The 21,680-nt window shown below is 52.6% G+C and overlaps 1 protein-coding gene across 1 annotated transcript in view; it reads right to left on the bottom strand.

Annotated features, from left to right (window-relative positions):
- creb3l1 (cAMP responsive element binding protein 3-like 1) overlaps positions 1 to 21,680 on the bottom strand; it is a 401,215-nt gene that overhangs the window by 72,778 nt on the left and 306,757 nt on the right. Inside the window, exon 2 of the mRNA XM_072591792.1 lies at positions 3,140 to 3,347. Within this exon, the coding sequence (XP_072447893.1) occupies positions 3,140 to 3,347 (208 nt within the window). The remainder of the gene's footprint in view (positions 1 to 3,139; positions 3,348 to 21,680) is intronic.

Consider the following 21,680-nt stretch of genomic DNA (forward strand, 5'->3'; position numbering starts at 1 on the left):
AAGTATCCGACCATTAGCCCAGTACCCCATCTTTTTGTTACTCTTACCAAAGTGAATCACCTCACACTTACCCACATTGAACTCCATTTGCCACCTTTCTGCCCAGCTCTGCAGCTTCTCTATATCCCGCTGTAACCTGCCACATCCTTCCTCACTGTCTACAACTCCTCCGACTTTTGTATCATCCGCAAACTTGCTCACCCAACCTTCTAACCCTTCCTCCAGGTCATTTATAAAAATGACAAACAGCAATGGTCCCAAAACAGATCCTTGCGGAACACCGCTAGTGACGGCACTCCAAGATGAACCTTTGCCATCAACTACTACCCTCTGTCTTCTTCCAGAGAGCCAATTCCTAATCCAAACCTCCAACTCACCCTCAATGCCATATCTCTGTATTCTCTGCAGTAGCCTACCATGGGGGACCTTATCAAACGCCTTACTAAAATCCATATATACCACATCTACCGCTTTCCCCTCATCTACCTCCTTAGTCACCTTCTCAAAGAATTCAATAAGGTTTGTGAGACACGACCTGCCCTTCACAAAACCATGCTGACTATCCTTGATCACATTATTCTTATCCAGATGTTCATAAATCCTATCCCTTACAATTCTCTCTAAGACTTTGCCCACAACAGAAGTGAGACTCACTGGCCTATAGTTACTAGGATTATCCCTACTCCCCTTCTTGAACAAGGGAACCACGTTTGCTAGCCTCCAGTCCTCTAGCACTACTCCTGTAGACAAAGAGGACACAAAAATCAAGGCCAATGGCTCTGCAATCTCCTCCCTTGCTTCCCAGAGAATCCTAGGATAAATGCCATCAGGCCCAGGGGACTTATCTATTTTCACCCTTGCCAGAATTTCCAACACCTCTTCTCTACATATCTCAAAGCCATCCATTCTACTTATTCGTGCCTCAGTATTCATATCGACAACAATGTCCTGTTCCTGAGTGAATACTGACGAAAAGTATTCATTCAGTGCCTCCCCAATCTCTTCAGCCTCCACACGCAACTTCCCATTACTATCCTTGATTGGACCTATTCCTACCCTAGTCATTCTTTTATTCCTAACATACCTATAGAAAGCCTTAGGGTTTTCCCTAATCCTACCAACTAAGGACCTTTCATGTCCCCTCCTTGCTGCTCTTAGCTCTCTCTTCAGGTCCTTCCTGGCTACCTTATAACTCTCAATCGCCCCTATTGAACCTTCACGCCTCATCTTTACAAAGGCCGCCCTCTTCCATTTAACAAGGGATTCCAATTCCTTATTAAACCACGGCTCCCTCACACGACCCTTTCCTCCCTGCCTGATAGGTACGCACTTATCAAGGACACTCAATAGTTGCTCCTTGAACAAGTTCCACATATCATTTGTGTCCTTCCCTTGAAGCCTATTTTTCCAATCCACACATCCTAAGTCATGCCTCAACGCATCATAATTTCCCTGCCCCCAGCTATAACTCTTGCCCTGTAGTACACAGTTATCCCTCTCCATCACTAGAGTAAAAATCACCGAATTGTGGTCACTGTCCCCAAAGTGCTCACCTACCTCTAGTTCTAATACCTGACCTGGTTCGTTACCCAGAACCAAATCCAGTATGGCCTCACCTCTTGTTGGCTTATCTACATATTGTGTCAGGAAACTCTCCTGCACACATTGGACAAACACTGACCCATCTAACGAACTTGAGCTATAGCTTTCCCAATCAATATCAGGAAAGTTAAAGTCTCCCATAACAATCACCCTATTACTGTCACTCTTCTCCTGAATCATCTTCGCAATCCTTTCTTCAACAATTCTAGGACTATTAGGAGGCCTGTAAAAGACTCCTAACAGGGTGACCTCACCTCTCCTATTTCTAACCTCAGCCCAAACTACCTCAGATGGCAAATCTTCGTCCATCGTCCATTCCACCGCTGTAATACTATCTTTGACAAGCAAAGCCACACCCCCCCCTCTTTTACCCCCACCTCTGACCCTACTAAAACATTTAAACCCTGGAACCTGCAACAGCCAATCCTGTCCCTGATCTAGCCACGTCTCCGTAATAGCCACAACATCGAAGTCCCAGGTACCAACCCACGCTGCAAGTTCACCTACCTTATTTCGTATACTTCTGGCATTAAAGTATACACACTTCAAGCCACCTTCCCGTTTACCGGCACCCTCCTTTAAGATTGATGCCATATTCCTGACCTCCCTACACTCCAGGTCCTGCACCCTAAAGCTACAGTCTGGGTTCCCATGCCCCTGCAGAGTTAGTTTAAACCCCCCCCCAAGAGCACTAGCAAACCTCCCCCCAAGGATACTGGTGCCCCTCAGGTTCAGGTGCAGACCATCCTGTTTATAGAGGTCCCACCTTCCCCAGAAAGAACCCCAGTTATCCAAGTAACTAAATCCCTCCCTCCTGCACCATCCCTGTAGCCACGTATTTAACTGTTCTCTCTCCCTATTCCTCGACTCTCTATCACGTGGCACGGGTAACAAACCAGAGACAACAACTCTGTTCGTTCTAACTCTGAGCTTCCAACCTAGCTCCCTGAAAGCCTGTCTAACATCCTCAGCACTCCTCCTACCTATGTCATTGGTGCCAATATGGACCACGACTTCAGGCTGCTCCCCCTCCCCCTTAAGGACCCAGAAAACACGATTAGAGACATCACGCACCCTTGCACCTGGGAGGCAACATAACAAACGTGAGTCTCTCTCGTTCCCACAAAACCGCCTATCTGTTTCTTCCTTTGAATATAGTTTCTTCCTTCGAAAGGAGTACAGGGCAGTGCAGGGAAAGCACAGTTACCTGGGGGGGGGGGGGTCAAGATTTCATCTGTGAAATTCCCAAACCAGGTGAGTTTGGTAGATTATGAAAAACAAACCTGTGAAGAAGTCAGCGTGCAGTATTGCCAGTATTTATCTCAGGAAACTTGACAGAAGTTGTGTGGGGGGTGGGGGGTGGGGGAACACTAACAGTCCGTGAGTGAGGGGGGGTCTCGACTCTGGGTCAAAAGGAAAAATCAGACCTGTTTTTTTTTATTATTCCCCTCGACTCTGTTGGGTATGTGGGCACGCTGGTGTAAAAGGGGGCAAGGGGTGCCCATTCTCACTCCCCCATGTGTAAGGCCTCCTTTACCTTTGCTGAACTCGTCCATCTTGATGGGCATGACTGGGCTTTGGGGGGCAGAGTCTCCACTCAGGGAGTAGCTGTGTTCTGCCTGGATGTCCGGGGTACCTGGGTCAAGATCCATATCCAACAGAGGGGGCTTCTCAGCCAACACCGGGTCCTCGAAGAAGCTGCTGAACAGCTCGTTGGAGAAGTCGTCCAGGTTCTCCGAGAAGTGCTGCAGGTGCAGACAGGGAAGATGTTAGAGTCCATGGGCACAGAGAGAAAAAGCAGCCGCACGGACAGGCTGATGGAACCGGGAATATCGGTGTCCTAATGGACAGAGAGAGAGAGAGAGATGAGAGGTAGGGAGAGAGAGAGAGACAGAGAGAGAGAGAAAAGAGAGAGAGAGAGAGAGAGATAAGAGGTAGGGAGAGAGAGAGACAGAGAGAGAGATGGAAAAGAGAGAGACAGAGAGAGAGAGACAAGAGTTAGGGAGAGAGAGAGACAGAGAGAGAGAAAAGAGAGAGAGAGAGATAAGAGGTAGGGAGAGAGAGAGAGAGAGAAAAGAGAGAGAGAGAGAGATAAGAGGTAGGGAGAGAGAGAGAGACAGAGAGAGAGAGAGAGAAAAGAGAGAGACAGAGAGAGAGATGAGAGTTAGGGAGAGAGAGAGAGAAAAGAGAGAGAGAGAGAAAAGAGAGAGACAGAGAGAGAGAGAGAGATAAGAGTTAGTGAGAAAGAGAGACAGAAAGAGAGACAGAGAGAGAGACAGAGAGAGAGGGAGAAAAGAGAGAGACAGAGAGAGAGAGAGACAGAGAGAGAGAGACAGAGAGAGAGAGAGAGAAAAGAGAGAGAGAGAGAGATAAGAGTTAGTGAGAAAGAGAGACAGAGAGAGAGAGAAAAGAGAGAGAGAGATAAGAGTTAGTGAGAAAGAGAGAGAGAGATAAGAATTACTGAGAAAGAGAGACAGAGAGAGAGATAGGAGAGAGATAAGAGTTAGTGAGAGAGAGACATACAGACAGACAGTGAAAGAGAAAGAGAGACAGTCGGGGGGGGAGGCGGAGAGAGAGAGAGAGAGAGAAAGAGCAGAAGGGCTTCCAAACCACAAAGTCACAGAGATGTACAGCATGGAAACAGACCCTTCGGTCCAACCTGTCCATGCCGACCAGATATCCCAACCCAATCTAGTCCCACCTGCCAGCACCCGGCCCATATCCCTCCAAACCCTTCCTATTCATATACCCATCCAAATGCCTCTTAAATGTTGCAATTGTACCTGCCTCCATCACATCCTCTGGCAGCTCATTCCATACCCATACCACCCTCTGTGTGAAAAAGGTAGGCCCCGTTTATATCTTTCCCCTCTCACCCTAATGAAGGAGGAAGAGCCCAGTTGGGCAATGTGAGGAGATCTGTGCTGCGTAGTGAGTGAGTGAGGGTTGGAACGTCCTGCCTCGTGGACACAGAGATGAGAACGGCCTTCTGCAAGGGAATGGGACACATCCTTACAGCAGGACAGAGATGTGGGAACACAGCAAAAACAATTGGACTGCCTATTGAATGAGCTAGCACAGGCTTGATGGGTCAAATGACCTTCCCACGTGGGGTATCGTTCTGACTCTGTAATAAATTGCCAACCTATACATCCAATCTAACACAGTCACCGAGTCACGTTTAAATTGCTGACATTGGCACGACACGACACTGCCCGAGTGACAGGGAGGGGCTGGTCAGGATGGGGTCAGCCCCTTCACTCAATGACCAGGCTCTGAGCTGGAACAGGCCTGAGTCCTCCCCTCCCTGAGACAGCAGCATCCTGCAGTACCTGGCTGACTCCCCAGCGCCAACTCGATGGAAACAGAAGGAAGCAGAAGGTGCAGTTCGGCTGGGAGACTGCTCCCACCGGGGCGAGGGATTCCCCTCACAAAACCAACCACCTCCAGCCTGCCCTCAGCGAGCAGGGCCGGGTCCATCCCAACTCCCACAACAAGGTCAGGCTCACTCTGCACGGTTCACCCCTCTCACAGTATCAGCCATGACACTCACACAGTGACACACACACACACACACACCAGAGACAACAGGGCACTACAGGACCCTCACTCCCTCCGAGGGGGAACCCTCACTCCCTCCGAGGGGGAACCCTCACTCCCTCCGAGGGGGAACCCTCACTCACTCCGACCGGGAACCCTCACTCACTCCAACAGTGAACCCTCACTCACACCGAGGGGGAACCCTCACTCACTCCGACAGTGAACCCTCACTCCCTCCGAGGGGGAAGCCTCACTCCCTCCGAGAGGAAACCCTCACTCCCTCCGAGGGGAAACCCTCACTCCCTCCGACAGTGAACCCTCACTCACTCCGACCGGGAACCCTCACACCCTCCGAGGGGGAACCCTCACTCCCTCCGAGGGGGAACCCTCACTCACACCGAGGGGGAACCCTCACTCACTCCGACAGGGAACCCTCACTCCCTCCGAGGGGGAACCCTCACTCACTCCGACAGGGAACCCTCACTCACTCCGACAGGGAACCCTCACTCCCTCCGAGGGGGAACCCTCACTCCCTCCGACAGGGAACCCTCACTCCCTCCGAGGGGGAACCCTCACTCACTCCGACAGTGAACCCTCACTCCCTCCGAGGGGGAACCCTCACTCACTCCGAGGGGGAACCCTCACTCCCTCCGAGGGGGAACCCTCACTCCCTCCGACAGTGAACCCTCACTCCCTCCGAGGGGGAACCCTCACTCCCTCCGAGGGGGAACCTTCACTCACTCCGAGGGGGAACCCTCACTCCCTCCGAGGGGGAACCCTCACTCACTCCGACCGGGAACCCTCACTCACTCTGAGGGGGAACCCTCACTCACTCCGACAGGGAACCATCACTCACTCCGAGGGGGAACCCTCACTCACTCCGAGGGGGAACCCTCACTCACTCCAACAGTGAACCCTCACTCACTCCGAGGGGGAACCCTCACTCACTCCGACAGTGAATCCTCACTCACTCCGACAGTGAACCCTCACTCACTCCGACAGTGAACCCTCACTCACTCCGACAGTGAACCCTCCCTCACTCTAACAGTGAACCCTCACTCACTACGACAGTGAACCCTCACTCACTCCGAAAGTGAACCCACACTCACTCCGACAGTGAACCCTCACTCACTCCGACAGTGAACCCTCACTCACTCCGACAGTGAACCCTCACTCACTCCGACAGAGAATCCTCACTCACTCCGACAGTGAACCCTCACTCACTCCGACAGTGAACCCTCACTCACTCCGACAGCGAGTCCCTCACTCACTCTGACAGTGAACCCTCACTCACTCCGAGCGTGAGCCCTTACTCAATCGGCCAGCGAGTCCCTCACTCACTCCGACAGTGAACCCTCACTCACTCCAACAGTGAACCCTCACTCACTCCGAGAGTGAACTCTCACTCACTCCGACATCGAGTCCCTCACTCACTCCGACAGTGAACCCTCACTCACTCCAACAGTGAACCCTCACTCACTCCGACAGCGAGTCCCTCACTCACTCCGACAGTGAACCCTCACTCACTCCGACAGTGAACCCTCACTCACTCCGAGAGTGAGTCCCTCACTCACTCCGACAGCGAGTCCCTCACTCACTCCGACAGTGAACCCTCACTCACTCTGACAGAGAAACCTCACTCACTCCGACAGTGAGAACCTCACTCACTCCGACAGTGAACCCTCACTCACTCCGACAGTGAGTCCCTCACTCACTCCGACAGTGAACCCTCACTCACTCAGACAGTGAACCCTCACACACTCCGACAGAGTCCCTCACTCACTCCAACAGTGAACCCTCACTCACTCCGACAGTGAACCCTCACTCACTCCGACAGTGAACCCTCACTCCCTCCGACAGTGAGTCCCTCACTCACTCCGACAGTGAACCCTCACTCACTCAGACAGTGAACCCTCACACACTCCGACAGAGTCCCTCACTCACTCCAACAGTGAACCCTCACTCACTCCGACAGTGAGTCCCTCACTCACTCCGACAGTGCACCCTCACTCACTCCGACAGTGAGTCCCTCACTCACTCCGACAGTGCACCCTCACTCACTCCGACAGTGAACCCTCACTCGCTCCAACAGTGAACCCTCACTCACTCCGACAGTGAGTCCCTCACTCACTCCGACAGTGCACCCTCACTCACTCCGACAGCGAGTCCCTCACTCACTCCGACAGTGAACCCTCACTCACTCCGACAGTCCCTCACTCACTCCGAGAGTGAACCCTCACTCACTCCAACAGTGAACCCTCACTCACTCCGACAGTGAGTCCCTCACTCACTCCGACAGCGAGTCCCTCACTCACTCCGACAGTGAACCCTCACTCACTCCGACAGTGAACCCTCACTCACTCCGACAGCGAGTCCCTCACTCACTCAAACAGCGAGTCCCTCACTCACTCCGACAGTGAACCCTCACTCACTCCGACAGTGAACCCTCACTCACTCCGACAGTGAACCATCACTCACTCCGACAGCGAGTCCCTCACTCACTCCGACTGTGAACCCTCACTCACTCCGACAGTGAACCCTCACTCATTCCGACAGTGAACCCTCACTCACTCCAACAGTGAACCCTCACTCACTCCGACAGTGAACCCTCACTCACTCCGACAGTGAACCCTCACTCCCTCCGACAGTGAGTCCCTCACTCACTCCGACAGTGAGTCCCTCACTCACTCCGACAGTGAACCCTCACTCACTCAGACAGTGAACCCTCACTCACTCCGACAGTGAACCCTCACTCACTCCGAGAGTGAACCCTCACTCACTCCGACAGTGAGTCCCTCACTCACTCCGACAGCGAGTCCCTCACTCACTACAACAGTGAACCCTCACTCACTCCGACAGTGAACCCTCACTCACTCCGACAGTGAACCCTCACTCACTCCGACAGTGAGTCCCTCACTCACTCCGACAGAGAACCCTCACTCACTCCGACAGTGAACCCTCACTCACTCCGACAGTGAACCCTCACTCCCTCCGACAGTGAACCCTCACTCACTCCGACAGTGAACCCTCACTCACTCCGACAGTGAACCCTCACTCACTCCGACAGCGAGTCCCTCACTCACTCCGACAGCGAGTCCCTCACTCACTCCGACAGTGAGTCCCTCACTCACTCCGACAGCGAGTCCCTCACTCACTCCGACAGCGAGTCCCTCACTCACTCCGACAGTGAACCCTCACTCACTCCGACCATGAACCCTCACTCACTCCGACAGTGAGTCCCTCACTCACTCCGACAGTGAACCCTCACTCACTCCGACAGTGAGTCCCTCACTCACTCCGACAGTGAACCCTCACTCACTCCGACAGTGAACCCTCACTCACTCCGACAGCGAGTCCCTCACTCACTCCGACAGCGAGTCCCTCACTCACTCCGACAGTGAACCCTCACTCACTCCGACAGTGAACCCTCACTCACTCCGACAGTGAACCCTCACTCACTCCGACAGTGAGTCCCTCACACTCTCCGACAGCGAGTCCCTCACTCACTCCGACAGTGAGTCCCTCACTCACTCCGACAGTGAACCCTCACTCACTCCGACAGCGAGTCCCTCACTCACTCCGACAGTGAGTCCCTCACTCACTCCGACAGTGAACCCTCACTCACTCCGACAGTGAACTCTCACTCACTCCGACAGTGAACCCTCACTCACTCCGACAGTGAACCCTCACTCACTCCGACAGTGTGTCACTCACTCACTCCGACAGCGAGTCCCTCACTCACTCCGACAGTGAACCCTCACTCAGTCCGACAGTGAACCCACACTCACTCCGACAGTGAACCCTCACTCACTCCAACAGCGAGTCCCTCACTCACTCCAACAGTGAACCCTCACTCACTCCGACAGTGAGTCCCTCACTCACTCCGACAGTGAACCCTCACTCACTCCGACAGTGAACCCTCACTCACTCCGACTGTGAGTCCCTCACTCACTCCGACAGTGAACCCTCACTCACTCCGACAGTGAACCCTCACTCACTCCGACAGCGAGTCCCTCACTCACTCCGACAGTGAATCCTCACTCACTCCGACAGTGAGTCCCTCACTCACTCCGACAGTGAACCCTCACTCACTCCGACAGTGAACCCTCACTCACTCCGACAGTGAGTCCCTCACTCACTCCGACAGTGAACCCTCACTCACTCCGACAGTGAACCCTCACTCACTCCGACAGTGAGTCCCTCACTCACTCCGACAGTGAACCCGCACTCACTCCGATAGTGAACCCTCATTCACTCCGACAGTGAGTCCCTCACTCACTCCGACAGTGAACCCTCTCTCACTCCGACAGTGAACCCTCACTCACTCCGACAGTGAACCCTCACTCACTCCGACAGTGAGTCCCTCACTCACTCCGACAGCGAGTCCCTCACTCACTCCGAGCGTGAACCCTCACTCACTCCGAAAGTGAACCCTCACTCACTCCGACAGTGAACCCTCACTCACTCCGACAGAGAACCCTCACTCACTCCAACAGCGAGTCCCTCACTCACTCCGAGCGTGAACCCTCACTCACTCCGAAAGTGAATCCTCACTCACTCCGACAGTGAACCCTCACTCACTCCGACAGCGAGTCCCTCACTCACTCCGACAGCGAGTCCCTCACTCACTCCGACAGTGAACCCTCACTCACTCCGACAGTGAACCCTCACTCACTCCGACAGTGAGTCCCTCACACACTCCGACAGCGAGTCCCTCACTCACTCCGACAGCGAGTCCCTCACTCACTCCGAGAGTGAACCCTCACTCACTCCGACAGCGAGTCCCTCACTCACTCCAACAGCGAGTCCCTCACTCACTCCGACAGTGAATCCTCACTCACTCCGACAGTGAACCCTCACTCACTCCGACAGTGAATCCTCACTCACTCCGACAGCGAGTCCCTCACTCACTCCGACAGTGAACCCTCACTCACTCCGACAGTGAGTCCCTCACTCACTCCGACAGTGAGTCCCTCACTCACTCCGACAGTGAACCCTCACTCACTCCGACAGTGAGTCCCTCACTCACTCCGACAGTGAACCCTCACTCACTCCGACAGTGAACCCTCACTCACTCCGACAGTGAGTCCCTCACTCACTCCGACAGTGAGTCCCTCACTCACTCCGACAGTGAACCCTCACTCACTCCGACAGTGAGTCCCTCACTCACTCCGACAGTGAACCCTCACTCACTCCGACAGTGAACCCTCACTCACTACGACAGTGAGTCCCTCACTCACTCCGACAGTGAACCCTCACTCACTCCGACAGTGAACCCTCCCTCACTCCGACAGTGAGTCCCTCACTCACTCCGACAGTGAGTCCCTCACTCACTCCGATAGTGAACCCTCACTCACTCCGATAGTGAACCCTCATTCACTCCGACAGTGAGTCCCTCACTCACTCCGACAGTGAACCCTCTCTCACTCCGACAGTGAACCCTCACTCACTCCGACAGTGAACCCTCACTCACTCCGACAGTGAGTCCCTCACTCACTCCGACAGCGAGTCCCTCACTCACTCCGAGCGTGAACCCTCACTCACTCCGAAAGTGAACCTTCACTCACTCCGACAGTGAACCCTCACTCACTCCGACAGAGAACCCTCACTCACTCCAACAGCGAGTCCCTCACTCACTCCGAGCGTGAACCCTCACTCACCCCGAAAGTGAACCCTCACTCACTCCGACAGTGAGTCCCTCACTCACTCCGACAGCGAGTCCCTCACTCACACAGACAGTGAACCCTCACTCACTCCGACAGTGAACCCTCACTCACTCCGACAGTGAACCCTCACTCACTCCGACAGTGAACCCTCACTCACTCCGACAGCGAGTCCCTCACTCACACAGACAGTGAACCCTCACTCACTCCGACAGTGAACCCTCACTCACTCCGACAGTGAACCCTCACTCACTCCGACAGTGAGTCCCTCACTCACTCCGACAGTGAACCCTCACTCACTCCGACAGTGAACCCTCACTCACTCCGACAGTGAGTCCCTCACTCACTCCGACAGTGAACCCTCACTCACTCCGACAGTGAACCCTCACTCACTCCGACAGTGAGTCCCTCACTCACTCCAACAGTGAACCCTCACTCACTCCGACAGTGAGTCCCTCACTCACTCCGACAGTGAACCCTCACTCACTCCGACAGTGAACCCTCACTCACTCCGACAGTGAACCCTCACTCACTCCGACAGTGAACCCTCACTCACTCCGACAGCGAGTCCCTCACTCACACAGACAGTGAACCCTCACTCACTCCGACAGTGAACCCTCACTCACTCCGACAGTGAACCCTCACTCCCTCCAACAGTGAACCCTCACTCACTCCGACAGTGAGTCCCTCACTCACTCCGACAGTGAACCCTCACTCACTCCAACAGTGAACCCTCACTCACTCCGACAGTGAACCCTCACTCACTCCGACAGTGAACCCTCACTCACTCCGACAGCGAGTCCCTCACTCACTCCGACAGTGAACCCTCACTCACTCCGACAGTGAACCCTCACTCACTCCAACAGTGAACGCTCACTCACTCCGACAGTGAGTCCCTCACTCACTCCGACAGTGAACCCTCACTCACTCCGACAGTGAACGCTCACTCACTCCGACAGTGAGTCCCTCACTCACTCCGACAGTGAACCCTCACTTTCTCCAACAGCGAGTCCATCACTCACTCCGAGCGTGAACCCTCACTCACTCCGAAAGTGAACCCTCACTCACTCCGACAGTGAACCCTCACTCACTCCGACAGCGAGTCCCTCATGTAGGGGGTAGTGTAATTTTTAAACGGTTAGCTGCCTTTTAGTCTTTTCTACCTCATAGTAAACACAAGCAGACACTCGAAACTGTTGCCGGACCTCCCCCACGTTTATATGAATGAAACAGTTGTAACAGCTTTCCTCGATAGTTGAGAGGCCGCCCTTAACCACAGTTGTACAACATCATCCATATAAGGGAAGAATGGGAAGCTCAAACACTGATTGGCCAAGTGAATGATAAAAGAATCCCAGGCACCAGAACCCAAAAAAGGAAAACAGTGCGGAATCCGAGCACTCGTTGGTCAAGGCAGCAGTAGTAAACCCAGCCCACATATACATGTATATAATGTGTGGAGATTACTATGCTTGTGTGTGTGTACCTTTGGGAACAGCACCCGACTTTGCAAAGTTGAATGAAAAAGTTTTGGACTGACTCCTCCGTGTCTTTGTTCCTGGGAAGGGAAATGAAAAGTGCCGTAGATGGGGCTGGATAGCTACCTATCTCGCACAATTGGGGGCTCGTCCGGGATGAAATAATTATTGCCGGGGGGGGGCAGTCTCTTCGGCTCACGGATCAAGCCTGATTACAACAAAGACGCGTCTAGTATATATTTATACTTCTCACTGATCGGCTTGGTCCGTTGGCCGTCGGCCAAGGGACGATGTGACCCGGCTCATTTAAAAATAATTTTGAATCCTGGAAAAGGAACACACGGACGAGTGCTGGGACGACCGGTTAGTGACTATACACGGGGGTACACACATTTAAAAAGGCCAGACAACTCCGTGCACGGATCAAGGTAAGAGATTCTTTTGTTCTTCCTTGTTGGCCGCGTGGCTTTGACGGTCATCTGTGAAAACGCTTTGGGCGTTTAAGACCAGGACTGAAGATAAACCACGGGAAATTGTGGTTTTGACGGTCATCTGTGAAAACGCTTTGGGCGTTTAAGACCAGGACTGAAGATAAACCACGGGAAATTGTGGTTTTGACGGTCATCTGTGAAAACGCTTTGGGCGTTTAAGACCAGGACCGAAGATAAACCATGGGAAATCAGACTTCTAGATCTACTAAGGAAAAGTCAGGGAAGACTGCAAATGGGAAAGAAATACCCCCCGATAGTCCATTAGGTCGGAAGTTAAGTCTATGGACGGACAGTAGTAGAACGAAGGACTTAAAGAAAGAGACCATGATAAAATATTGTTGTTTTATATGGACCAAAGAACCTATCCGCGCCCCCTCGGTAGTTTGGCCCGAGTATGGGTCTGATGAAGACTGGGTGTGTCAAATCCTAAATGTATATGTTAACAGAAAACAACCGTTTGACCCAGAGGAGAGCAAATATGCCGCCGCCTGGTTGGCGGGAGACGGCGAGAGTCCCACGCGTCTCTATCCTCTGATTCCCCAAACAGACCCGAGGAAGCCCCAGAAGTCTTGGGACATCCTCACCGACGGTTTGCCACCGTCTTCCCCACCCCCGTATATACCACCCGCGCACGACCAGGCGTCCAGCGCGGACCTCCCTCCTGCGACGGATAATTCCGAGTCCCAGCAGGCTACGACCAGTGAGGAAGGGACTGCTGGGGGGGTACAGGAGGGGGCACAGAACTCACCCCAGGCACTAGGAAATCAGTCCGACTCGAGATGCGGAGAGGTCGAGAAGAGGGATTGAGAGCTGGGAGGAGTGATAATATTGAACAGCTGAACCCCTTACGAGAGGTGCCGTTTGGGAACGAACGGACCGGGTTTGTAGTACAACCTTTAAATTCTGGGGATATCCGGCATCTCCGTAATGAACTACCCCGTCTACTGGATGACCCCGTCAGTGTGGGAATACAACTGGACCAATTTCTGGGGCCCAGTATTTACACATGGGCTGAACTGCAGGCCATGATGAGAATACTATTTAATTACGATGAAATTGTTATGATCCGGAATAGTGCAATGGCCATTTGGGATAGGGAGCATCAGGACGGCCCTCAGCGTGGAGAGCAGAAGTACCCCTTAGAGGACCCCCGGTGGGATCATAACGACGCGGGGGGAAGGGCCAATATGACAGACCTCAGAAGCCTTATAATCAGGGGGATCCAAACCTGCGTGCCCAAACAGCGGAATTTAGCAAAAGCATTTGAAGTTGGACAGAAAAAGGATGAATCCCCGAGTGAGTTTTTAGACCGTTTGCGGGAGTCCATGCGAAAGTATTCAGGTTTAGACCCCGATGGGGAAATAGGCAAGAGCATGCTTAAGGTGCACTTTGTGACTAAGTCATGGCCTGACATTCAGAAGAAATTACAGAAAGTGGAGGATTGGGCTGAAAAGGATGTTGCAGAATTATTACGGGAAGCACAGAAGGTGTAATTTCAGAGGGATGTAATAAGGGAGAAACATAAGACAAAAATGATGGTGGCAGCCGTACAGGAAGCTTGTAAGTCCACCGGAATGGGGGAGGGAGATTCTGGGGTGGAAAGAGGAACGTCGAAGAAAAGTTGGAGAGGGAGAGAAGCGAGACGGGGCAGAAGTGAGAGAGGAGGATCTTATGGAATTGAGCGCCCTCAGAAGGCCGGATGTTACCATTGCGGGAAACTGGGACACTTCAAAAGGGATTGTCCCGAGTTTAAAAGGGAAAGAGAAGGGATGTATGAAATGGAGTGTGAACAAATGGATTAGGGAAGTCAGGGGAGGATCGGAACACGGGCCTACCAAGAACCCCTGGTAAATTTACGGGTGGGCCCATTTAGACAAGATGTTACCTTCTTAGTTGACACAGGCGCTGGCAGGTCCTCAATTCCCCTCCATCCGAGGGGGGTTGGCTTCCAAGCTAAAACATTAAACATTTCAGGAGTTAAGGGTGGGGTTTTTAGTGCGAGAATATTCGAACCACAACCCTTGCGGCTGGAGGAGGAGGAACTCCAGGTTGAACTCCTTCACCTCCCCCATCTTCCCTATGGGTTGTTGGGACGGGATTTGATAGTCCGTTTCGGATTGCGAATAGAAGTGGGAGAAGAGGAAGAATTAGCCGTTACCATGTCATACCTTAGTGAGTCCCGATTGACAGAGATAGACCCTAGGGTTTGGGTCGCCAAAGGGAACCGGGGGGGACTCGCAATTCGACCTGTGGAGGTAAAATTAAAGCCCCAGAGCCCCGACGTCAGAGTGCGCCAATACCCCATCTCTTGGGAAGGGAGGCAGGGCCTGAAGACAGTTATGGAAGACCTAATAAAAGATGGATTGGTAGAGCCCTGTATGTCACGATACAATTCCCCAATCCTGCCGGTCCGGAAGTCGGATGGGAGCTACCGAATGGTCCAAGACCTAAGGGAGGTAAATAAAATTGTCCAAGTACGGCACCCTGTGGTACCGAACCCATACACTATTCTGGGGCGAATTCCCCCGGACCACGGCTGGTTTAGTGTTATAGACTTAAAGGATGCCTTCTGGGCATGTCCCCTGGACAAGGACAGTAGGGATCTTTTTGCTTTTGAATGGGAGGATCCTGATACTGGCAGAAAACAACAGTACAGGTGGACCGTACTCCCCCAAGGATTCACTGAGTCCCCGACTCTGTTCGGGCAGATTCTGGAACAATTATTGGAGGGACTAACCTTGTCCCCGTCCCTTAAGCTTATACAATACGTGGACGATCTCCTTTTATCCGGACCGGCGGAGGAGGACGTCCTACTTGGGGCTAATGGCCTGTTAAATTACCTCACTGAGAAGGGGTTAAGAGTGAGTCAGAAGAAGCTCCAATATGTTGAGAAAGAGGTTAAGTACCTGGGACACTTGATAAGCCAGGGACAGAACCGAATAAGTCCGGAAAGAGTGCGGGCAATAATCGAACTAGGCCTCCCAACGACCAAGAGGGAGTTGCGGAAGTTCTTGGGACTCTTAGGCTATTGTCGGTTATGGATAGACGACTATGCCCCCCTTACTAAAGACTTGTACCTAAAACTCATTGAGGAGGCACCCAACAGAATAAAATGGGAGGAGGAGGAGAAAAAGTTAATTGAAATCCTAAAAGGAAAATTGATGGCCGCACCTGTTTTAAGCTTGCCGGATTTTAGTAAGACATTTCGCCTCTTTGTGAACTCCAGAAAGGGAACCGCTCTTGGAGTATTGACCCAGGACTGGGGGGGTAAAAGGAAGCCCGTGGCTTTCCTGTCAAAAATTCTGGATCCAGTCTCCCGAGGGTGGCCGGAGTGTGTCCAAGCGGTGGCAGCCTCGGCAAAGCTGGTAGCGGAAAGCAGGAAGTTGACTTTCGGGGCCCCCTTGACGGTCACTACTCCCCACCAGGTTCGAACTATCCTGAATCAGAAGGCCGGGAGGTGGCTGACTGACTCGAGGATTCTGAAATATGAAGCCATATTGTTAGACCGAGAAGACCTCCGAATAGAAGTCGGGGGCTGCCAGAACCCGGCGGACTTTCTTTGGAAAGGGGAGGGCGAGGAGGAACTGGAACACTGCTGTTCAGACATAATAGAGTACCAGAGTAAAGTGAGGGAAGATCTGAGGGATACCCCCTTACATGCAGGTAGGCGGTGGTACATTGATGGGTCCTCTCGAGTGATAGATGGGAAGAGACACAACGGTTATGCAGTCATTAGTGAGACTGGTTGGGAATTAGTGGAAAGTGGACGGCTACCGAATGCCTGGTCCGCACAAACGTGCGAATTGTACGCCTTGCACCGAGCTCTGAGGAATTTAAAGGGAATAGCCGGGACAATCTACACTGACTCTAAGTATGCCTTTGGGGTAGTACACACCTTTGGGAAGATCTGGAAAGAAAGGGGAATGATAAATAGTAGAGGAAAGGAGTTGGTCCACGAGGAACTAGTAGCCATGATCTTGGAGGATTTGTTGCTGCCACAAGAGATTGCTGTAGTACATGTGAAAGGACACCAGAAAGACGATAAAATAGAGACCCTGGGGAATCAATTGGCAGATGAACAGGCAAAATTGGCTGGGATGGGGAAGGAAGTAATAAACTGCCTGGTAAGGATTCCACAGATATCCGAAATTACCGAAGTGCCCACGTTTACTGACAAAGAAGAAACTCTTCTCGCGTCTCTGGGGGGTACAAAGGATAGGGAAGGCAAGTGGACCTTACCCGATGGCCGCCAGCTACTAAATCGACCGTTGACGCGGGACATTATTGCCCGTTTACACCAAGGGGGTCACTGGGGCGCCCAGGCACTGTGTGATGCCTTCCTGCGCCGATATGCTCACCCTGGTCTGTACACGGTAGCCAAGCAGGTCACAGGAGATTGCATAACGTGTCGAAAGATTAACAAAAGGGGGCTGCGGCAGCATGCAAGACAAGGGGGTAGGAGTCCGGCCTCTCGGCCGTTTGAGTATATCCAGGTAGATTACACTGAGCTCCCCCCCACAGGTCGCCTGAAGTATCTATTAGTAGTGGTAGATCACCTGACAGGATGGGTGGAAGCTTTCCCCACTACCACGGCAACGGCAACTCAGGTTAGCAAGATTCTACTCGAGCAAATCATCCCACGATTTGGGCTACCCCGCGCTATTGACTCTGACCAGTGGAGCCACTTCACCTCGACCATCCTCCAGAATGTAGTGCAAGCAATGGGGATTGACTGGGATTTGCACACCCCCTGGCATCCCTCCTCCTCGGGCAAGGTCGAAAGAATGAACCAGACCATCAAAAAGCAGCTAACCAAGCTCACGAGTGAAATCGGCCTGCCTTGGACCAAATGCCTACCCCTTGCCCTGTTGCAAATTCGCACCCAGCCAAGGCGGGATTTGGGCGTCTCTCCTTTCGAAATGTTATTTGGCCTCCCGTTCCATGGGCCGAAGGGGGAACCTCCTGTATTTGAGTCTCGGGATATGTTTGTGCAAAAATATGTGGTGGCTCTGGGGTCTGCTCTATCTCGTTTACGCCAACAGGGACTTTTGGCACAGACGCCGCCCCTCGAGTTTGCGGTGCACACCGTCAAGCCGGGTCAGTGGGTCCTGATTAAAAGCTGGAAGCAACGTACCCTCGAACCAACTTGGGATGGTCCCTTCCTGGTACTTTTGACGACCGAAACGGCTGTCCGTACGGCCGAAAAGGGCTGGACACATTACACTCGAGTCAAGGGACCAGTGCCACAACCGACGGAGGACAAACGAACCTCTCTGACAAAGGCATCTAAGGAACAGAGACCCTGAGAACGAACTAATCGGACTTTGGCGAGTCTAAAGGAACTGTGCCCTCGGGCTACGGGTGTCGCGACAAAATGCGGTCAATCGTATTGTTAACTTGCTATGCCATTATCCTTGGGCTGGGTCTTTGTGTGCGTGTTACCCAATTTGGCCTCTGGTTAAAACAAGCAGAGGACCGTCAGTGGTTCACCATCTCCGTGCTTGCCAACCAATCAACACAGACACTTAGCTTAGACCTATGTGAGTTGGTGCCCTGTAGGACTAAAAGTCAACTGAATCAAACTAAGCAGAATCTAGAGAGAGAGAGGGGATTCCAGGGTCAGACGTTAGTATTACAATTGCATGGTAGGGAAGGCCTAAGTAGGCCTCCAGCCCCCGGGGTCCAGGCTATGGTGTCAGTTGTCCGTGATCCCATCACCCCTGGACGGGATTGTGGGCAGAATCAGTGCAATCCGCTCTATCTGACCATAAAGAACTTGGAAAAGAACGAGGCGAGACTTAATAGAACAATACTGGGTATTAGAGTTGGGGGCCAGGCAGGATGGGGGGGGATGCAGCTGTGCTGCACGTATATCACGGTCATTGAAGCTGAGTCTGGGGGCTCATCCACCACTGATAAGCAGGAAAAGATTAGAATAATTGAGACAACGGATTTGGAAAAGACCTTTGAAATAGAAACGGGATACGGGGAGGCGAATGCCTGGATGGAATGGGTCAAATATACTGTGAGGAGCATGCAAAAGAGTGATTGCTACGCATGCACGAGTGCCCGCCCTAACCCTCAGGTGGTCCCATTCCCGCTGGGATGGGAGAAACACCCACGAGCCATGGACTGCATGATAAGGCTGTACCAGGACCGAGAGGCCTGGAACGACCCCACTTGTCGACCCTTGAGTTTGAAGTTTCCCCCCGTCAGGTCTGAGGGGGCGCCCCGCCCGCCATCATTCTCAGGGGTAACGGGTACGCACCAGGCCTGCGTCTCTTGGACGGGACTACAGTGGGACGACGATGTGGGGACATTTGACAAGTGCAGCGGATCAATTCGGCTGGTCAATGAAACTACCGGGGGCGGGAATTACTCCCACATTCATGTACCTAGGGCAGACCTCTGGTGGTACTGTGGTGGGAGGGTTCTGCGACCGACTCTGCCTCAAAAATGGACGGGCACTTGTGCGATCGTTCAATTGGCCATCCCATTCACCCTGGCATTCGAAAAACAAGAGCGACCCCGTTCTAGTGGAAGAACGGAGAGAGCTTTGGAGACCTCTTTCGATGATAACATATATTTAGATGCCATAGGGGTCCCCAGGGGTGTTCCTGACGAATACAAGGCTAGGAACCAGATAGCGGCGGGTTTTGAGTCGTCACTGTTCTGGTTGGTGACCATCAATAAGAATGTGGATTGGATTAATTATATTTACTACAATCAGCAGAGGTTCATTAATTATACCCGGGATGCAGTGAAAGGAATAGCAGAACAACTGGACGCCACTAGTAGGATGGCGTGGGAAAATAGGTTGGCCTTAGACATGATGTTGGCAGAGAAGGGGGGTGTTTGTGTCATGATAGGCACTCAGTGCTGCACTTTCATCCCAAACAACACAGCCCCTGATGGGTCCATCACCCGCGCCCTGGATGGACTCACCACATTGGCGGACGAACTGGCCGAAAACTCGGGCATTGACTCTGGCCTCACGGACTGGTTGGAAGCTTGGTTCGGTAAATGGACGGGGGTGGTCGTTCCCTTTCTTGTCTCATGTATAGTGGTGGCAGGGGTACTCACTGCCCTTGGGTGTTGCGTTATTCCCTGTGTCCGGGGATTAACTCAACGACTGATCGAAACCGCCCTTACTAAGAAAGATGTTCCCTATGGGCAGGTTGAACGAATAAATCTCGAGATGGAACAACGTGAATCCCTCTTGGGCAGGGGTAGTATTAGAGAAGGGCAGTTTGATGAACAAGCTCGGGAGTTATTAAATGCCCTGGAGAAGAAACTTACGGTTGAAAAATTACAGGCCGTAAGAAAAGACACGGGGGATTTGTAGGGGGTAGTGTAATTTTTAAACGGTTAGCTGCCTTTTAGTCTTTTCTACCTCATAGTAAACACAAGCAGACACTCGAAACTGTTGCCGGACCTCCCCCACGTTTATATGAATGAAACAGTTGTAACAGCTTTCCTCGATAGTTGAGAGGCCGCCCTTAACCACAGTTGTACAACATCATCCATATAAGGGAAGAATGGGAAGCTCAAACACTGATTGGCCAAGTGAATGATAAAAGAATCCCAGGCACCAGAACCCAAAAAAGGAAAACAGTGCGGAATCCGAGCACTCGTTGGTCAAGGCAGCAGTAGTAGACCCAGCCCACATATACATGTATATAATGTGTGGAGATTACTATGCTTGTGTGTGTGTACCTTTGGGAACAGCACCCGACTTTGCAAAGTTGAATGAAAAAGTTTTGGACAGACTCCTCCGTGTCTTTGTTCCTGGGAAGGGAAATAAAAAGTGCCGTAGATGGGGCTGGATAGCTACCTATCTCGCACACTCACTCACTCCGACAGCGAGTCCCTCACTCACTCTGACAGTGAACCCTCACTCACTCTGACAGTGAACCCTCACTCACTCCGACAGCGAGTCCCTCACTCACTCCAACAGCGAGTCCCTCACTCACTCCGAGGGAGAACACTCACTCACTCCGAAAGTGAACCCTCACTCACTCCGACAGCGAGTCCCTCACTCTGACAGTGAGTCCCTCACTCACTCCGTCAGCGAGTCACTCACTCACTCCGAGGGAGAACACTCACTCACTCCGAAAGTGAACCCTCACTCACTCTGACAGGGAGTCCCTCACTCACTCCAAGAGTGAGTCCCTCACTCACTCCAACAGCGTGTCCCTCACTCACTCCGAGAGTGAACTCTCACTCACTCCGACAGTGAGTCCCTCACTCACTCCGACAGTGAACCCTCACTCACTCCGACAGTGAACCCTCACTCACTCCGAAAGCGAGTCCCTCACTCACTCCGACAGTGAACCCTCACTCACTCCGACAGTGAGTCCCTCACTCACTCCGACAGTGAACCCTCACTCACTCCGACAGCGAGTCCCTCACTCACTCCGACAGTGAACCCTCACTCTCCGACAGCGAGTCCCTCACTCACTCCGACAGTGAACCCTCACTCACTCCGACAGTGAACCCTCACTCACTCCAACAGCGAGTCCCTCACTCACTCCGACAGTGAACCCTCACTCACTCCGACAGTGAACCCTCACTCACTCCTAAAAGTGACCACTCACTCACTCCGAAAGCGAGTCCCTCACACACTCCGACAGTGAACCCTCACTCACTCCGACAGTGAACCCTCACTCACTCCGACAGTGAGTCCGTCACTCACTCCGTCAGTGAACCCTCACTCACTCCGACAGTGAACCCTCACTCCCTCCAACAGTGAACCCTCACTCACTCCGACAGTGAGTCCCTCACTCACTCCGACAGTGAACCCTCACTCACTCCGACAGTGAACCCTCACTCACTCCGACAGCGAGTCCCTCACTCACTCCGACAGTGAACCCTCACTCACTCCGACAGTGAACCCTCACTCACTC

Source organism: Chiloscyllium punctatum, chromosome 22, assembly GCF_047496795.1.
Source record: "Chiloscyllium punctatum isolate Juve2018m chromosome 22, sChiPun1.3, whole genome shotgun sequence".
Classification (NCBI taxonomy): Eukaryota; Metazoa; Chordata; class Chondrichthyes; order Orectolobiformes; family Hemiscylliidae; genus Chiloscyllium; species Chiloscyllium punctatum.